This window comes from Solea senegalensis, linkage group LG17, assembly GCF_019176455.1.
Source record: "Solea senegalensis isolate Sse05_10M linkage group LG17, IFAPA_SoseM_1, whole genome shotgun sequence".
Lineage (NCBI taxonomy): Eukaryota > Metazoa > Chordata > Actinopteri > Pleuronectiformes > Soleidae > Solea > Solea senegalensis.
In genome coordinates, this window is record NC_058037.1 from 14,585,237 (window position 1) to 14,606,158 (window position 20,922).

A 20,922-nucleotide genomic window follows, 5' to 3' on the forward strand; every position below is an offset into this window, starting at 1 on the left:
GCAAATATAAGAAATTCTAATTCAAATGTGTCTCTATCCTCTCCTGCACTTCCCTTTTTCTTGTTGTATGCGTAAGTGATGTCCTGACACCATACTTCCATGTCGACATTTCCTTTAAAAACAAGTTTAGGTTGTGATATCAACTAGAACAGTTAACAGTCAAGCATTTAAACAGCAGGAAAACATTTATATATATATATATATATATATATATATATTTATATATATATATATATATATATATATATATATATATATATATATATATATATATATATATATGAATAAATAAATGAATATGTTAAGCAAATGTTTGTAGTAGATCATTTTCCCAAATCAATCAAAAGTCTTCAAATGATCTTGTTTTATCCAATGAACAACCCAGACCCTACAATATATTTAAATTCTTTGACAAAAGACCTGAATTTTCAGGTTTCAGCATGGTAGAATTGGCTGCAGTGACCTCACATTATAAGTGAGTCACATGAACAATATCAAGTCTCAAAGTACCAAACACAAGTGACTTATAACTCCATTACAGATGGGCGATGTGACTCCGTGGTAATATGAGTCTAGTTGTGGAGGATGAATACTTTTGTTGAGAAGACAGACAAGGGCAAGGCTAGAAAAGTATGACTATCTTTCAATCATGACTTAAAACTTATGATCCAGCTTTACTTATGTGAATGACAAATTACAATTTCAGACACTGTGAACAAACCTCAGATGTGAATGTAATGACAAACATTCCTACCTGTAATGTACATGTGTGACTGTAGGAGGCCTGTAGCCAAAGATCCAGGTCTGGATGTCCATAGGTCTTGCTTTAGGATATGCTATGGTCACGTCTATTACCCACTGCAGGCATGTGCGTTTGTTACCTGTCATGGAAGAAACAAAGGCAGAATTTGAGCTAAGAGGACACACAGTGATAAATAACTAAAACATACCCCAACTTCCACTAGTATTTGAGGTATCAGTGGTTGAAAAATCGCCAGTGGCAAGTCTTCCTGAAAGACTCGGAGGTCAATATTGGCGTACAGCAGAACTGCAGCCGATTGCCGTTAGCCGGCTCCTCCATCATTAGTACAGTGTAACTACTCAGTGTCCTTGGAGATTTCTATACCAGTGTAGCCAAATGAAGCCTGGTTACAAGCCAAACTGACTGGTGGAACACCAGCTGAAGTCCCAAGTCAATTTGGCTGCCAGCTCACAGTAAAACAGACATTTACATCTTAAACACTGTTGATTAACCAACAAATGACTAAAAACAAATATAGTCTGCAAACAATGGGTGGATAAGAGAACAGAAAGAATGAAAAAAGGGTGATTAAAGTGTATAACAAGAAGGCAAGACATGACAGGTGGAAGAGGGATTGCTACACATGTAATAAACTCAGCCACAGCCACAGGGTGCATGTGTACAAGTTATTACATACAGAGTGTGGGGTCAGCTCTGCCCACACCTGTGCATAAATAAAAGAAAATAAATGAGAAGAGGCTATTAATCACACTGGACTGAAGTGGCCTACAACATGAATTGTGTTTGTTACACTGTGATGTATTGAGTTTCCACCATAAGTCACCGTATATAAGGCGATCCCTCACCACAACAGTGATAAATAGGCCCATTTCATCACTTTTAGCAGAAGCTAAAAGCGTTGTTCCTGCATTTAGCAGGAAGTTCAACGTAGAGTGCAGCACAGATTGCATTGTTTTCCGTCCAAATCCAATCAGTGTATGAACCGAAGCTGAAATGAATCTGACTGATTTTTGTCCAAACTTGATCCGAGCCTGATGCCCCGCTGACTTATGGAATCCTGATCAGTTGTGACAGGCTCAAGTGGGTAACGTTCATTTCCAAGCAGCACAGAGATGAAACGAACTACAACCTTAAAAAGGTTTTACAATAAATGTTTTAAAGAGTGTTGCTTTAAACGTGAGACTGTACAAAAGAGAGAAAAGAGGAGCACAATCAGTCAGTGTCGGCAAACCAGAGAGAGGTGAGGCTAATGTAAAGCGGCGCATGCTTTTTTGACTGCTTGACAAATGTCACAGACCACTTAGTCTGCTATTACTTTTTAGCAAGCACGTCACCCCCGTTAGCACAATGGCTTCTTGATGCAGAGTCCACATGCCAGGCCTACGTGACTAAGTGAAGTTTTACAGCGAGTCAGTCCGTTTAAATTACACTCAGCTGTGGAAAACAGCAGTAAAACAGGAAACCATGCTCACTGGACATACATTAACCCTCTTTCATACCCTCAACATACAATAATAAGCGGGGGGGGGCAAAGAGAATGGCAGAAACTTAATAAGAAATGAGGCAACAGACAGGTGTAAGATCAATATTAGATCAAAGATGACATCTTGTCAGCTCCAGTTCCTCTATACAAATGGTGTCATACACAATCAATGCTGCCCGCTGGCTACATACACCTTGATGCTTGGAAATAGTGGAGCATAAGTCATAAAAATATAACTTTGTCTACCATTATAAATGTATTCATGTTGTTTATTATACTGCGATAGATAATATCTCAGTTTATTAAGCCACTGATGGCTCAGCTACAAATCAGTGAGTGCTATTGTTTTACGGCTATATGGACTGTAATGCAATTTTTGATAATTTGATTTGTCAGATATTAGAAAGTGATGCGCAGAATCCTGTGTCCTTTCCCTTTGTTAGTTCTGACAGTGAGTTGGCAAGACTGCTTCTGACTTAAAGACTTAAAACAAGTTCTGTATTTGATCTGAATATCTAAAAAAAACACGTATGGTGTGACCACTTATTTCCTTTTTTAAAAGCACACATTAAACCTAAAAATGTTTTACACTACAGCAACGGGTTGATTAGTAATTTCACATTTCGATTACAAGTGCTCATACCTTTACAACCTTTCATCCAATCTTCCTGTGATCAAACATTTTTACCTGTGTGTCATATAGAGCCACATTCACGCCCTTTATGACTCACAGCTGTGGACTTAGCCTACCCGCCAACTATTTTACAACAGACTGTATAAACCTTATCAGTCTTAGCTGCACACTGAGCCTTTATGCGCGGTGAACTACACTGGCAGTAACCAGTGACCCATGTGCTTTGTTTCTGTACTCGCTAGTGTACCGAGCGTCTGCGACATTGCGCAGATGCACCGCACTACACACATTTATATCAAATCCCATTTCCTCCAAGTGGCCCATTTGTCTCTGAGTGAGTCAGCAAACTCTGAGCACCTCTGCAGAGCATCATGGAGGGTCAAAGGGAGAAGGTAGTGTGTCTTTGATCAGCTAGCCAAGCGCACACACACCAACACACAAAGGATAATGAGTGACACTCCTCTGGCTATGTTCAAGAGTGTGCGTGTGTGTTTTTATTTTGTCTTGCCCTAGGTTTTAACGCCATTAGCGAGATATAACAGGAAGGACGAGCGCTACGGCCAGATTCCTCTTCTGGGTTGCTGGAACAGATGAAAGGACACAGGGACATACTGTAAACTGGAATATGAACCAGGACTACAGTGCACACCAATAACCATAAACGTTGAGAGGTTACGAACATAGCCTTTGCTGTCGCAGCGGAAGAGAAGGTTTAAGACCAAGCCGAAAAACTGCACAAACAGCACATCATTTAGAACGTGAACTGCACCGTGCTCGTCTTTATCTACATTTCATAATGGCCAATTAAGAGACACTCTTTGGTTTGACAGTCGTGGAGATGGATAAACAGACAGCATCTTGGCCGTTACTGCTGAGGCCAGTGAACACGGGGCTGTGTTAGCAAACTGGAGGACGGCTAGAGTCTCAGGTCCACATCCTCAGATCCCCTGGACAACGTCTCCAAATTACTATTAACTCACTGTTAAAATAGATTTTGAGGCAAAGCCAGGAGAGTCCACTGGGTAAACACAAGTGTGCAGTGTGCACAGCTGTATGTTTATGGCTGGTTTAATGTTGTGCTGCTATTTCTTATTTTTTTTTGCTGAAGATGGTTGCAAGGAGGAGGTTTACAAAATGATCTGGCAATTCTGCCAAGTTAAAGCCTGCACATGAATTTTGCATTAGTCTAGTTTCTAGTAATTTTTTAAGAGTACACTAGCCCTGTTTGGTAAAACAAGCTATTACATGGCAACATATGCTTAAAATTTGCACTAGCTGGATTTTGTGTGCTTAACAAAATTGTAACATTAGATTGCAAATAACCATTGGGGTTTAACGGACCATGATGCATTTTCTGGCATGTCAGGGCAACACCACACTTTCCTCTCCTGGCAATCTTTCCTACCAGTCACCTGCCATTTAAAAACATGACTCCCAGGAGGCAGCGGGACACATAGGTGATGATTTAATGCTTTATGATTGAAGCGTGCGATATCCACCTCCGGTGAGCATAAAACCTTGGCCAGGCACTTTCTTCCACAGCACAACAGGACTTCACGGACTGAACTAAAATGGAGGAAAACGGAAAAAGTACCAGACCTCAGACAGAGCTAACTATACTTTTTGATGGCCAGAAAAACACTATCTGGAAGTTTAGCTAACTAATTTGATTATACAAGGCCTAATCAATCACTGTCATCCTTTTTAATGGCTTTTTGAGTTTTCCACCCCATATTAAGCGAGCAGCAGCAGTGTGCATTCAAGTAGTTTGTTCTTAATTTAAAATAAAAAAGTATTGCTCATAACTGACAAACTATTACAATTTAGTTTATTTTTTTTTAGAAGGTATGCAATCTATTCTTTGATTTTAGTTCTTACAAAGCAACTGACTTTACCGTTTAGTTATTATGCAGTCCAATTGTCAGATATTCGCCCCCCTTGTTTATAAATTTTACTCCATCATACACTTCTTACACTTAATTAATTTTTCTGAATATTAAAGGGACAAATAATGGAATAAATGTAACAAAATAAATATTGCGTATAGATATCTTATGGGACAGACATTCACACTTGGTTTTCATTAAAAAACACAACATTCAGTTGGACCCGACTTGTTTCTCTTATTTTTCCACATACTTAGGAGCAGTACAAAGTCCACTGCTTTTAGTTTTTCAGTTTCATACCTTAAATGACCCAAATGATGCATATGTACAGCACAGTATAATTATTTTTCTGCTCAAACTCGACTATATGTCCAGTCGAAACCATTTATATACTAATAATATGTACTTTGTAATATGTAATTGTCAGAATGGCTGCAACTAATGATTATTTTCATAATCGATTAACCTGTTGATTATTGTTTGATCCGTAAATGTTGAAAACCAGGAAATTATGATGTTTCTCAAATGTGTTGTTTTGTCCACAAACCTATAATATTCCGAATTGTAATATGGAGGAAAAGAAACCATAAAATATTCACAATTAAGCAGCGGAAAAATACAACAACTTGTTTTAATACTTAAAAAAAACACTCAAACCGATTAATTGATTATCAAAATAGTTTGACAAATCGATTATTACTCGATCAGTTTAGTAATCGAGTAACAATCGAATAGTCGTTGCAGCCCTAACTGTCAGTCAGCACCAACCATCTATAGCCTCAAAGAATAGAAAGGATAAAACTGTGGTCTGTTTTTGCATGGGTTACCTATCTGGTTAGAGGTCAGAGACTCCATAGCCACGCTGCCATTCTCCTGCTGGGCAGCCAGGGTTTTCAGGATAATGTGTGTGGCCCCAAGACGAGGCAACGTGACATGGGTCAGGTGCGGAAGTGAATTCTTCTTGGCAAATAACTGGCTGGTTTCCCGCCGTTTGCGCAGGAAGCCGCCTTCAGGGAACAGCACTATCCACTTCCTGTCGCGGCTGTGGTAGTATTTTTCTAGGTGATCCTTCAGATAGACCAACTGCTTGTCTCTGTGCGCTTTACCCTGTTGGAACAACCCAACAAAAAAAGAAGATTAAAACAAGATACATAGAAATGTATAGTAGGAGATGCATTATTTCTACAAGTGCAGTCATCTCCAACAGTTGTATTTAATAATAAAATAAATACACAATTTAAGTCTATGATAAATATATTAACTTCCAAGAATGTCTTGTTTGTTAGCAACCAAACATTAGAAAAAAAAACTAACACAAATGAGTAGTTAGCTGCTACAGAACCATTAATGGCACAAACAGATGCAAAAAATTACGGCCTTGATGACATTAGGAGTATTAGCAAAGACAGGACGAGAAGGAACTCGATTGATTTTTTTTAAGATAGGCCTGATCGAAAGCCATTTAAAATGCATTAGCAGAGCTCTGTGAGAATCACGTGAGCACACGTGTGCCTTTCATTTGTATGTATGTCGTATGTGTGTAGTAACACAGCTTACAACACAACCAAAAGGTAATAAAACTTTAAGTAAATTTGCCAAAACCAAAACTCTGTGAAGAACTAATACACAGAATACTCAAAACTCAAACATATCCATGACCTTGACAGAGTTGCTCTGGCTTCACTGTGGGAGCCAAGTAAAGTAAATGTACCCTGCAAATTAATATTATTATTTTTAAATGAATGAATGTGTTCTGTCTGTGGACCTGGAGATGGATCTGTCAAGTTTATCCACAGCTGAAGGTCTGAGCTCAGACCACCCATTTCACGAGTGCACAGCTTTGCCACAGCTGCGCTCCCCACATGCTTTAGTCATACGGAAGCAGGAATATTCATAAAATACAGATAAACAAGTGGAGTAAGCATAATGCAGAGACTGCGGGTGGTCATAAATAAAGCTGATGAAAATTTGAGCCTACAAGCTTAAAAACTAGTCTGTATTCTATGTTAAAGCATTTCATGTTAGCTAAAAATAAATATAATTTCCTCTTACAAGCATGTATCTTATCATTCTTTTACCAGGTGACAATAATACAACTTCTGTGTAACTTCTTCTTAAAAACTAAAACAAAACATGTGCATCTATGCCCCCACTCATGTTTGTGGTCACGTGTAAAACTGAAGTTTGGATTTTTAAAAATAAAACCATGTGAACGGGCCAATAGCAACTGATGTGACTCACATTATTTGAGCGGATTCATGATACAGCCAGTAATATTTTCTATACATTTTTTAGTGACACATCCAATTGCAAGGTTTTTTAGAATTTTTTTTAAAAAAGGTTGAAAACGGCCAAACGCACAGTACTATGGGTTACTGAGCGAGTGCCATCACAGAGCGCTCTGTTGTTCTTTACATAAAGATGATAGAGACGTATCTGCCAGATTCAGAGGACACCAGATGCTTTGGCAGCTGAGACGCTCGCTGCGCTGAGTGGATGTGTGAAGTATTCTGGGGAAGGATGTCAGGAACGCAGACGCACAAATGCCACAGGGGGGTCAGACAAAGAGGAAGATGGCAGAAATGAACGAGCCTGCTCAGGCCTTCCACTGCAGTCTGCCTGGCTGTTAGCAGACACATGGCACCTCGCCGTTGGCACAGTCGTGGATGTGAAATTCCACAGCAAAGCATTTCCATGACCCCGAAAAAAAAATACATAATTCCCTCCTGCCACCCCGTTTCTGCACCTCAATTAAGTTGAGATGGGACAAGAATACGGGAGCGCGTGGGGCTTTTTCATTCATCATCTGACAGCAAAAAAAAAACAAATGTGGACAAACACATTTACACCATCTGTCATTTGACATCAGGTTATGATATACGCATTTGGTCGTGGTGCCAAAAATGAGGCCCCATCGAACATCTACAGCCTCACATATTTGAACGGATGTGTTCTTTCTGGCTGAGCAAATACAGTGTAATTGTAATTTGGGGTTTTTCCATATGTTTCTAAAAACGTAGCAACAATCACATAAACCGTGACGTCAATAGTTACACTGAATGTGCACCTGCTGCAGTGAATGTGACTGCTGTGACTTTGGCAAATGACCCCACTGGGTTGCTAATGCTCGCTCGCAGCTGCCTGTAAATATCAAACTGATGTCACGAAGCAAGAAACGCAGGACTTTTCCACTCTACCTGTGCTGAAACTGATCATTAAAGTGAACGTCTGCGCTGTATTTAGTTGTGGTATTTTTAGTAGTGTTATATTTTTGAATATATTCATAACACACGAAAGTGTTGCAGTGGAGAATTGCAAGTCTTTTGCAACAGTGCTTCACAAAAATCCAGCAATAAAAGAGGTTTCGGTCATGTTTGATTTTCCAGATTTTGCAGGAGAAAAACAAACACAAACCATCCTGCACTGTGGACACAAACAGGAGACTGTGTTGGCTTGTTGTAAAGCGGATTCAATTTTTATTTGCTTAACTGAAAAAAAACTGGGCTGAACAGTTAATCATTTTAAAATATAACTGCAATTTGAAAGGACACAAATGCGGCAATTTATATTTTCAACTATGTTCTATACAAATAAATAGAAATGCAGCACAGAATTCCGTGCGGTCATGCTCCATTTTGTTTGAATCTATGAAATAGTAAATATTAGGGATGAATGATTTGGGGAAAATATAACATTTTTCAGATATTGACATTGTGATGTGACTTGATATTTTAAAGAGAGGTTTCAGTTCAGTATTCATAGCATTAAAGATTCAAACCACAATGCAATTAATTGTTCAGCCTTAGTACATACACTACCATGGTATTTCAGGAATTCCCTGGTCCTGTTAGCTCCATGTGTAGGCCTGTCAGTGCAGGCTGTTCTTTTCCTGTTGCCTCTACAACAAAAGGGTCAGTTTGACCCAGCAGGGCGAAGCAGCCCTCCCACATGACTGTCCACTGCTGTTATATATATATGTTTGTTTTTTTAAAGGAGAACATGGCTGTAGGACAACCACAAACATTATCTCCTGTCTTGCTGGGCCAAGCATATGGACAGCGATTCCACTTTTACAGAGCTCTGTGAAAACCATCCAGCAGGAGCAACAAGTTGGATCATGACCTCAAGGTCTTTGTTTTAATCCTCAGACGTTCAGAGAGAAAACCAAGGTGTCGACAAGTGTGGCAAATATCCTTTCATCTTCCGACGCAACAGCTGATGTAGTCATGAGCCTAATATAACAACAACGCAAAAAAAAAAACTACTGGGCATCTTCCTGGACATAAATATGTATAGTGTGTCAAAGTGCATAGTGTGGGTTTGTTAAAATTCACTGGGGAAATAAGCTGCCATTACAAAAACAAACAAAAAAAATGAACCCACTGAAACCACCCATGGGAATCGGAAGTCTCTTACCTGTCTGATGAAGAAGTCCCCATGGATCAAGGACACTAGGCCAAAATTGGTGTATTTAAACACATGGTCCATCAACCACATCATTTTTCGTACCACCTGAAAAAAAGGGGGAAAAGGATACAATAAATATCTGTAGCAAATTTTAATAAGTCCACATCTTCCTGTAAGCAATAACACAGTGCTGTCGTGGTTATTTCAATACTACTAAGTTGAAAATTGAACTCATGTAACTTAACTTTTTAACCTAAGTGAAGCATGTGCAGTTGCCCTTAGCCAACTATGGAAGGTGACTATGACCTGGATGACTGTGAACCTTGACAAACTGTCAGTCTCCCAATTCAGATCAGATGCATTATTTAGGAGGATGATGGCAATGCTTTGGCACTGTGGTTCTCCACATGCCCGCCTGCTTTTCAATGATAAATGTAGATAGACATACTTGGTGTAAAAAGGCAGTTTTTGCTGCCACTCTGGTGACTGCTGTCGGGGCTAAGTGGACAGGTTTTGCTGGTGACACCTGTAGCAGCGTGCGTGCGCTCCTGTCAGATCAACTGCAGAAACCGAGATGATGGCTTCTGTGCATCGACTGATTTGTTACTTCATGATTTACTTTTACTCAACTTGTAATATTTTATGTGTGTTTTCCAATGTAGACAGTTCACAGATGGTCAAGATATACCTTTTTTTTTTTTTTTATAAATGATAACTGCAAATACCTGTAAACAAGCAACTACCCTGCAACAGCACCTCAGGGAAACTCAGGGCAGCTTATAGTAAATGCATGGCAGTTAATATCATATGAACGGCTTTGCAAATTTGTGCAGTAAGAAATAAGGCATCAATACTGTGACAGCTCTAATAGCACAGGATTTTGGCTTTGGCCCCAGCGCCCCAAAATGATACCACCCCCTCTAACCGCTTGCTCCCTCATGACATACACTCGTGGAGCTTTGGCTTACTGTTCCACCCTGTGCTAAGCGGATAAACTGGGCAACGGATGCAGTTGTTGAGGCAGATCATGTCATCATGTTTGTGATGTGTAACTCTAGTGCAGTAGCAACCCCTGTTGCCTCCTCCAGCCTAAAAAAAATGTGCAGCCAATCCCCAGGATGATTTGTTCAGGACAGAGTGAGTTTTCAACGTAGTGAGATAATTGATTTCTTTTTTCTCTCTCTCTTTTCAAACTGACATCTGCTGACAATCCTCTGGATTTATACCCTTTGTAATACATCAACTTTACAGTTAAAGCATTTGTAGAAGAGCTTGTAGAGTTACTCTTCATCCTTTTAAATCAAACGCACAACCCTATGTCTCGAACATATCCTATTGTTAATTATACTTGTAGTGCATTCCAGGTGTAGGAAGTTGGAATTTCCGAGTTTGACCTGGACAGATTTCAGATGGCTGCTACTCACATCAATGATTAAACCACTCCTACTTTTACGGTATTAAGTTAGTATTAAGTTATTAATATTAAGTTAGTCATTCACATAACACTAGAAAGATTTTAACCTGGACATGTAACACTGTGTGGTCTGCTCCACATGCTAATAACACATAGGGCACTGTTATCAACTAATATTGCTAACAACAACCAGAATACAATCGACTCTGAGGTGACGTCACTCCCAGCTCTGACTGAGCATATTTCCCCTCTACCAAAAACCTCTCAGAGAAAACAGTTGAAAATGCACATAATATTGTGGATAAAGTGCATATTTTACAGACAGACAGACAGACAGACGACTTTATTGATCCCTTTGGGAGGTTCCCTTGGGGAAATTAACTATAATTTTACTATATATAGTAAAATTTTACTATATATTAAAACCTTTTTTTTTTGTTTTACAACAATGAAATACTGTATTGCTTACAGGCCAGACACAATCAAGAAGTGGACATTTTTTATTACTTTTACAACTCCAATTACCTCTAATTGCTGATGTCATTTGAGTATTTCAAATTATAATCACTCTTTGGGTGTACACGACATGTCTCCACGTGAAGATCAGTATTCCATAGTCCTAATTTCATTCATATCTTATTGAAAGAGAGCGAGGCGTGTGTGCAAATGTTCCACTTCCCTGCCTGTTCAAAATAATGAGTGTGAAAGAATGCAAAGCAGCCACCGCTTTAGACTTTACACATCTGTTACTGGCTGTAACAGAAAAAAAAACCCATGATCTCACATTTTGTAATTTGAATACAGCAAACCACAGTGCTGCCTTTGTGCTGCTGTCAGTCTCATCTGACTCGACTCTTTTGACTTTTACAAAAAAGTACTGTCGTGCTAGCTTTTCGACAAACTTCCTTCTCAAGGGATGATCAAAACGTCAGTGAGTAAAATCAATAAGACATGATTAAACCACTCCTACTTTTACGGTAATCATGTTGACATTTTTGTCTTGTCTGCACAGGTCCATGACAACAACCAAAACTAAAACAGATGATTAGCAACAGATAGTAACCATTCATGAAGCTGTGTTATAGTGTTAAGTTGTCTTTATTTATTAGTCTTTTCTTCAGTACATGCACAGGTGTCTATAATAACAGACTGCAGAGAGGACTGACTTGGTTTAAGTACAGTCACGACGCTCACCTACAGATATGGTTCGACCGAAAGCCATTTTAAACACGTGTTGTGTACGTTCAAGTAGTCAAGTGCTATCCTCATTGAATTTCAGGTGTAGATGAAGTGATGTAAACACGGTCATGCAGCAGCCAATGCCCTGTGGGTCCACACATCTGCATGGCTTCCAATTATACTGACGTCAACTCTTTCAACTTTTCCAAGAATATAGGACTGAATATATAATACTGAATAAAAACAAATTTCTCCTTCTTCCTACCGTGCCCTTGTCTTGCAGGCACATCATGAGTGTGCACACGTCTCCCGTGGACTGGTGGTTGACGATGACCATGGCTTCCTCTTCAGAGATGGGCCGTACATCGTCACCCCACTCTGTTACTGCAAGACAAAACAGACAGACAGACAGACTGTGGTTAAACATGGTTGTGAAGGTAGGTTGGCATTTGGTATTTGTCACTAAAGCATCTAACAGACTTGTTACATGAATGTCAATAAAACTTTTCAATGTAAACAACTTTGCTTTGTCCTGAAATTTAATTTGTGGTTCTTAAGTGAAAATCTGTCTCCATGTAACCAATAACAATTACTCAATTGAACACATTAACAATTTTAACTGAATATGTTTGTTGAATGAATAAATATCAAGGGATTTTTTTTTTTTTTTTTGAAAACAAAACAAAAAAACAATAGACCGTGTGGTTTTAATCTCTGGAGGGAGAAGTGAGTTTCAGGAAATGGCTTCACAATCACTTTCACTATTACTTAGAAGCATGTTCATGAGAAATATTGTCATTTTACAAATCGATTATGTGGTGTATCATAACTAGCAGTGGTTGTTTGCCCAACAGGTTTTACAACAAACTTTGTTGCGTTCTAGTAAATGAAATAAGCAGTTGTTTGATCAGCATTTTTCATCATTGTATGTCTCATTATATTCATTTATTTTGATCTCAATGATGCAAGTTTCGATAGACATTCAAAAGTGTTGTGCTGAAATTTATATCAGTTCTAAATATTGGTTACCAGCCTCATTAACTAGAAATAAGATGTACTCTCCATCCTGTTACAAACAGGAAATCAGCCTTTTTTGCAGTTGCAACAAACCACAAGTAATGCCTCCCCCTTCAAGTGAAGCAACATACTGTACTGGAAAGAAACAGTGCCTCCACTGTCAAATGGCGTATTTCCACCGGCTCTACTCGCCTCACCACAATTAGGTTGCTTCTCGACAACAAAAAAGTACCTACTTAACGTGGGCGGAGTCATCACTGCACGGCTGAGTGAAACTGCGGTGACTTCGTTTTATACGCAACGCACGCACGCACACACACTTGATTTGTGTGTGGGACGTCTCTTCCTGTGACGGCACTCTGGCTAGTCAGTGGCCGGCAGTCTGACCAATCATCGCATAGTACCTACTCAGCACACTTTTGGAACCTCGCCTGAGCAGGTACTAAAAATAGTACCTGGTACCAGGTACAATGCTAGTGGAAACGCTACTTAAACTGTGCCATGGCGAGGCGAGTAGAGCCGGTGGAAATGCGCCAAAAGTGATAAAAATAATACAAAGCATAGACACAGCGTCAAGCTGCACTTCTTCGGGTAACGTAGAGGCATATCAAACGGGGGGGGGCACTGCACAAATGTACGCTGAGGTCTTATCTACCCACAGAACAATTTTACTCAGACAAAAATGTTATGGAGATATGACTCATTTCCTGTTCTTGGGACTCCACAGGGAGTTTCATTAAAATGTCACAGTCAAAAAGTTTGGACGACCAAAATGAAAGATTGGTCAGTGGATTGCTTCAGTGAAATCCTATATTTCCAATACTTTTGTGTCCATGGCAAACGTAAAAAAAAAAAGAGGTATGCACAACGTTGGAAGGGTACATCTTTCGTTGGACCAATACAGATACTGGATACTATATTACATTAATCCCTAAAAAAGATGCATAATAAAATAATTCTTAGATTTCTTTGTTATATGGAGCAAAAGGAAAATATTCACATTTAAGAAGCTGAAAATTCAGAACCATCAAAAACACACAACCAAATGAATCATTTAATTAATAATCAATTAATCGTTGCAGCCCAAACTGGATTAAATGCAAAACTCCTTCAGACATTTCGTAGATGGGTTCAGGACTTAAATGGCAAAGCAAAAACAAGCTCATAGCTCAGTTCAACATACTCTGTCTGTTCAAGCTCAATAAACTGTGCACTGTCATGTCCTCAAGTTTCCATGTCTGTCAGGAACAACCATCTGTAAACAATTCTTTTCAAAACAGTCTCGTCAGAAGAGAGACACACACACACACACACACACACACACACACACACACACACACACACACACACACACACACACACACACACACACACACACACACACACACACACACACACACACACACACACACACACACACACACACACACACACACACACACACACACACACACACACACACACACACACGGAGAACCAGTTGCTACTTGCCAGCAGTATCATCATCACTACCATCTGACATCAGAGACCTTACAAAACAGAGGCAATTTCCCCTTAACAGAGGAAAGTGCGATGTGTTCTATAATTCAATATGGTGCGTCTATTAAAAATGAATCCCATAAAGTGGCCATAATAAAATTGACTGTAGTATTAGTACAGTAAGTAGCCTGTGCTATCCAGTCAAAAAAGGGAAAAGTAAGTGTGAGTAACTACACCATAGAGTCTATGAGCAGCATGGCCTGAGTTTTCATGAATACAATGCTTTCGGTGTTTCTTTCAAATGGACATTTAACGGTTTGTCATCACTGCCGGGCACGCACGTAGTGTCACAACATATTTTTCATTTCACATCTACAATAATTGCAAGACTCCTCCGTGAGGTCACAGGCTCCGCTCTCAGGTCAGCTGTACTGGCAGGAGGGGACATGCATGCACAAATGAGCCCTGGAGGCAAACCTCTCTCCCTCTCTGGAATTCAACTGATGAGAGACGATCATAGTGGGGGGAGGCTCAAATGACTGGAGCTCCAAGAGGTGAAAAAAAAAAAAAGGGGAAGATGTTAATAATAAGTTGATAATTTGGAATCAAAAGCATACCTGGAGAAAAATGACACATCTGTCACACTTGGACAGCCGTGTCTGGGATGCTCATACCCTCAGGGCAATGTCATTTCATGAGGAGCAAGCCTTCGTGCTCCCTGAAGTCCCCCATTGTTGTGGGAGAGCAGCGTAAATGATATCACAGAGATAGGTCATCTGTCGCATAGAATACATTAGGGAAATTGTCTTTGAGAGATGACACAGTTAGAGTGGGAGAATGACGGCACACTGCGAGCATCGTGTCAAATCCTGTATCAGTGGTCAGCTAAACAATGTACTGCTGACCCTGCCTGCAACTGCTGCACTTTCTCTCCCCCCCCTCCCAAAGTGGAGGAGGAAGATGCTCCTCCTTCATAAATATAGTTGTCCATGCCTAAATGTTGATACAATAGGAGAAAATATCCACAAAACAAAAGGATCTGCGGTAGACTGAGGAGAAGTTTTTGGGTACCAGGCAAGCTTTAGGAAGAGAGGCAAATTAAACTGCAGGAGTGCGAGAGCTGGGAAGCCAGAAAAAGATGGGGTGTAGTAAAAGCTGCACAAGTGGCTCTCATGTGGCTGTCACTCAAACAGTTCATCCATTCATTATCTATGATGCCTCTCGCAGATGAAGGTCACGGGGGACCCAGCTTTTCACTGAGCTGCAGCAGTGTACACCTGGAGCAGGTTACCCGTGTATAAGATTCAACATTTACAGAAAAACAAACACTGACACTTGCAACAGGAAGTGTCGAGGTACCAATTAACCTGAGCAGCATGTTGTTGGGCTGCGGGGAGAGAGGCTGGCGTGCCAAGAGAAAATCCACATGGGTACAAGGAGGAAAAACAAACTTTGTACAAAGAGGATGCTGCAGTCCGGCAGGTCTGATCCCAGAACCTTCTTGATAACAGTACTAACCACACAACCACTGTGACGCCTTTATTCACAGAGCAGAGTATATTTGCATAAAATGGAGGGCTGCAAAGCAAATAATGTGTTTTCATTTAAAAATATACATACATTCTGCTCTCATATGCCTGCCATCCATAATACCCTCGTGTTTTAGGGGCCCCGACAACAGAGATGTTTGAAAACACTGCAGGCTCCGTCTTTGTTTGAAAACTTCAGGCTTGTGTTTTAGTCAGTAAGGGCAGAAAAGAGATCTTTGATATGGTTACCAGCATTCACTTCCTGATTCTTATCGGCTGTTGTTTTGGTCCAGAAAATGTTGATCAGAGTTAATCAAACCTGGAAATTGTTGTTAGTTTTGCCCACAAACCAATTCAATTTCAATGATTTATTAGTATATGGAGCAAACACATTTAAGAAGCTGAAAAAACAAAAAAAAATGTTTTGTTTATTTAATAAACACTCAAACCAATTAATCGATTACCAAAACAGTTCATGATTAATTTAGTAACCCAATTATAATCGAGTAAATGTCTTTGCTCTAGTGTAGCTTGCTACCGTTTTAGTTCTATGCTTATATCTGTGGTGCATTAGCAGGCTGTGCTCGTAAAGTGCTACCCCCGTCACACTCTTAAAGCAGTGTGCCAGACCCCGGGGGCAATTAGCTCCAAAAACAGTGCGGACAAGATGAACTTAAGTATGTTTGTAATGAAAATGACTAGAGCTGAAACAATGAATCGATTAATTGGTGCAAAGCTTTCTGATTTTTTAAGCTCCCTACATGCGAGCATTTTCTTAATTTATTTGCTCTGGATAACAAAGGAATCATTAAATGTTAATCAATTGGGTTTGTGGACAAAACAAGACATTTTAGAACATCATCCAGGTTTGACAAACTCCGATCAACATTTAAGGTTTTCTGATATTTTATGGACCAACTATTACTATCTATTAACTATTACTACCAATTCATCGAGAAAATAAACGCCAGATGAATCGATTACGAAAATAATCGTTAGTTGCAGCTCTAAAAAAGACCAAAGCCCCCACTTTGTATTTGATTAAAAGTACACGTTCTGTCAAAGAACGATGTTGATACGCATCAGTGTGCATTTTTAAGTTGTTAAAGAGACATCTTGGTCCTTTCCCTGGTGGGTTCATCTGGATGTTTTCAAAAAACCATGGGAATATGGGTGTAGCCACATTCCGAGTTTAGATTAAAAAGGCTACAAAGATAAAACATCATCAAATCAAGCCCAGAATTCACAGTTGTTGTATCAAGGGAATGAACTGGATCTCATGAATTGCCTTTTCTTGCCCTCTTATAAATGCTAAACCTCAATTTGACCCCATCCACTTTCCCTTAAAAAAATGACAAGGGTCACACATTAACATTAAAATATGGATTTACAACATAATGCGTTGCTCATTCACTTCAATACCCCCACTGACTCCCCACAGGGAGAGAAAACATCAGCCTTCACTTATGCAAACATGATTCAGGGCCTCAGAACAAAAGTGATGTTAATTCCTATTCATGCTATTGCTCTCCGGACTGAACTAAAGTGGCAGGGCTATTCCAAGCTGCTTCACCTCCTTCACTTATCAGCTACAACATGTTACACAGGCATGACTGCATGTGTAACTAGACCTGCATTATGTTTTCGCACATCACACTCATTTAACTTTTACCAAAGTCTGTGGGAAACAAAGTATCCTAAGCAAGAATCAAATGACGCTTTTCCACTATACAGTGGTAGCACGGCATGGCTTGACTCTACTCATTTTTTTGGCTTTTCTATTAAGGATAGTACCTGGTACTTTTTTAGTACCTGCTCTGGTGAGGTTCCAAGGGAGCAGAGCCGATAATAAATCTGACGTTAACAGACTGCCGGCCACTGATTGGCAAAGAGTGTAATAACTGGAAGAGTCTGACCCTGGATTTCCACTGGTCGCGGAACGGCCGCGGAACGGCCGCGGCGCGGTTCTGCTTCGTCCTCTCCCAAACGTCAATCCCCACCGGGTGCGTTACGGCAGCGGCACGGAGCCTTGGGAGCCAGCGGTATTCACGGAAGATCGCGCGATAATCTCGAACGGACGCGAGATCCAAATGTTGATCTGGACATCTATTTTCGATATTGTGCTTCTACCATGTGGAAGTTTGCTAGTCAGTTTCTCTAGTTGCCTCGTTTTATGTAGTTTCATTATGTCCTGATTGTCTGTGCAGTATTGACAATGTAATAACATAGTTAATAAATTAGTTAATAAACGTATTGTGTTTTATTTTGAAAGGGGGGCGGAAGTGTTTTACTTTGATACTGTGTCGGACTTCCTGTCTTGTGCGATCTGCTTCATTGAAATTTACGAGGTTCAGCAGCGGCAACGGAAAAAATAGAACTGATTCCTATCGATAGCGCTGCGGCGCGGCGAGCCGCTTCTGGGCCGCTGCTGATCCGCGCCGCAGCGCGGCCGGTGGGAATGCTCACATTGATTAGAATGGAAGCGATTTGCAACGGCTACCATTCCGCGGCCGTTCCGCGTCCAGTGGAAATCCAGGGTGACACAGGAATCAGACCTGGATTGTCTGGTGTAATTATCAGTGACCATGTCAGATGGAGTCTGTGCTCCAGTCACACAGGAAGTACTGAACTTATCTTTTTAATTGACTGATTCTAATGATTCAGTACACCGAAAATAACTCCTTTGCTTGTCACAGGTTTGTGTGTTTGAGTCGTGAATAAAAAGACCTCACAGCAGTTTCGTGCAGCCCAAAACTGTGTAAGGTTGAGCCGTACCGTAACGAGCTGTGCTACAACTTTATAGTGGAAAAGCGCCATAAGACGAAGGCTTTCTAAAGTGTACATCACATGGGATTATCAGGTAAATGATTAAAACGTCACTACCCTAACTAGTCAGTACCAGAAATAACAGTCGATTGAACTACCACTTCATATTTTAATCATTGTACTACACCAGCTAACTGTTGCATCTGCAGTAATGTCATGACTTTGTAAACCAGAAAAGGTGTGTTGAGTGAAGACCTTGAGAAGCTTTGTCAGCACTATATCTAGGAAACAAGAGTAATCAGAGAACCACTGATTCAAGCAATGCACAACTACATTCAGTTAATTTATTTGAACATTAACCATGATGGTGATAGCACGGCTAAGATTAGCCACAAATGTACAGCACAACATGACAAGGTTCACCCAGTGTTTCCCATTAATACCTTTGCATCAGCACAGTATCATCATGAACTAAAGTCCAAGTTACACATTTCGAGGACGTGTATTGCTTTTAAAGCTACGACCACTGTACTCAGTATAGCCGAGCTGGTATATTCCAAAGCACAAGACAGCTTTCCCCACAATGGCCATAGATCTGTCAGGAAGATGTTTTATGCATGTAAACAAAAGGATGTAACACATGTCTTGGCCTAAAAATAGCGAGTATGATCAAAGCCTGAGACACTTGTAACTAGGAAACAGGTGTGGAATGTCTCCAATTTTACAGTTGCCATCTTCAGTCTCTTCACAGATCCAGCACACAGCCCAGTCATCAAACATGTAATGAAAAACTAATCCTGCCAGCTTTAATGTACCTGTCTGTGTGTGTGTGTGTGTGTGTGTGTGGGGTTGATTATATGGATATACTGCTTTTGTCCACAGCAGGCAGGTGAGCCAGGATGAATATTAACAGTAATGCCACTTAATACAGTACAAGGTAGGGGTCTTGTCAAAATGTCATACATGTGAGGCTTTCTGGGGTGACCTGTATATGAACGTGGAGAACAAAAACACATCATATATGAAAATTAGTTTTCAAATAATCTAGGATCATCCTGCAGATTGGATTTAAACAACTGCAGTCACCATATGTGTGCACACCCACCACAGAGTCTATATGTACTTTACCTCCACTGACAAACAGACATAATATTGAATATTTAAGAGTGAAAAGAGCAGCGACGTAAGGAAAAAGTAGCATTATGAATAGAAAAATGCTGTTGAGTAGCACCATAGTTGTAAAAGTATTTGACAACTTTATGATGCCATTACATAACATAATAAAACACCCTGTGGAAAAAGGGTTTATGATGCACCACTACATGAAGTGGTCAAGCTAGCAGCAGCAGCAGCAGCACATTAGCTTGAGCAAGGTTAGTCTGCTCATTAGTGACATGAGCATCTTCAAAAGAGATGAAGCTCAGCTGTTTTACTCCAAATTTCAGCAGAGCACTCTGCTCTCACTCACCAAAACGTTAACTTCATTTTAAAACACATATGGTACATTAACTGATAACAGTGTCCACATTGCCCGCATGAAATGTGAGGTTCTTTATAATAAAAAAAAGGGCTTCTCGCCTACTTTTACCATAAGCCCCTATTTCATAGCACCATAGATGGTAAACTGATCTTTCACCACAGTTTCAGAGTTTGCATGTTCTCCCTCTGTGTGGGGGGGTTTCTCTAAGTTCTCAAGTTTTCTCCCACATGTTTAAAATTCATGCAGAGGTTAATTGGACGCTCTAAATTGGCCATGGGTGCGAGTATGTGAGTGAATGGTTGTTTGTCTGTATGTGGCCCTGTGATGGACTGGACTGACACCAGTGGCCCTGTGACCCTCATGTGGAGGATAAAGTGGTAGATGATGGATGGGTGGACCTCAGTTTCAATTTCTATAACTGTCACAAAAAGAACACATCCTGTTCCTATTTCAAAGTAAAAGCGCTATAGTGTTTCCGTTCCCTGAATCCTGAACTATTAGTGTGAAATATTTGCAGAAGTGACAGATGAACAGTTTCATAGACTATATAAAAGTTGATTTTTTTATGTAAAACATAGCAAAAGTTTCACAGCGGCTCTGGAGCACACATGCTCCCTGTGTGAACAACAGAGCTTCACGAAACACAGCCATCAGACACTGCACCTGCATGCACTGTGAACTTAACCTAAGAGCTCTGTGTAAAGTCACCAGCTCCTCTAGAAGACTTACATACTTAATAAAGACATTTATCACTCAGACAACAAACATCAACTCACCAACAAAAGTCAGCATTTGGCTAATCTGACCAAAAACATAATAAAATCATAATAACATACAATTGATTTTCTCTTATCAACTTTTAAAACTTGACGTCTGTGATGATAT

General features: G+C 40.1%; 1 protein-coding gene across 2 annotated transcripts in view; it reads right to left on the bottom strand.

Annotated features, from left to right (window-relative positions):
* The window catches only part of lpgat1 (lysophosphatidylglycerol acyltransferase 1), a 41,947-nt gene that overhangs the window by 16,555 nt on the left and 4,470 nt on the right, over nt 1-20,922 (bottom strand). For both annotated transcript variants that reach the window (XM_044049159.1, XM_044049160.1), the window contains exons 3-6: nt 12,032-12,150; nt 9,183-9,278; nt 5,594-5,873; nt 755-881 (exon numbers count right to left, since the gene is read on the bottom strand). In XM_044049159.1, the coding sequence (XP_043905094.1) occupies nt 755-881; nt 5,594-5,873; nt 9,183-9,278; nt 12,032-12,150 (622 nt within the window). The remainder of the gene's footprint in view (nt 1-754; nt 882-5,593; nt 5,874-9,182; nt 9,279-12,031; nt 12,151-20,922) is intronic.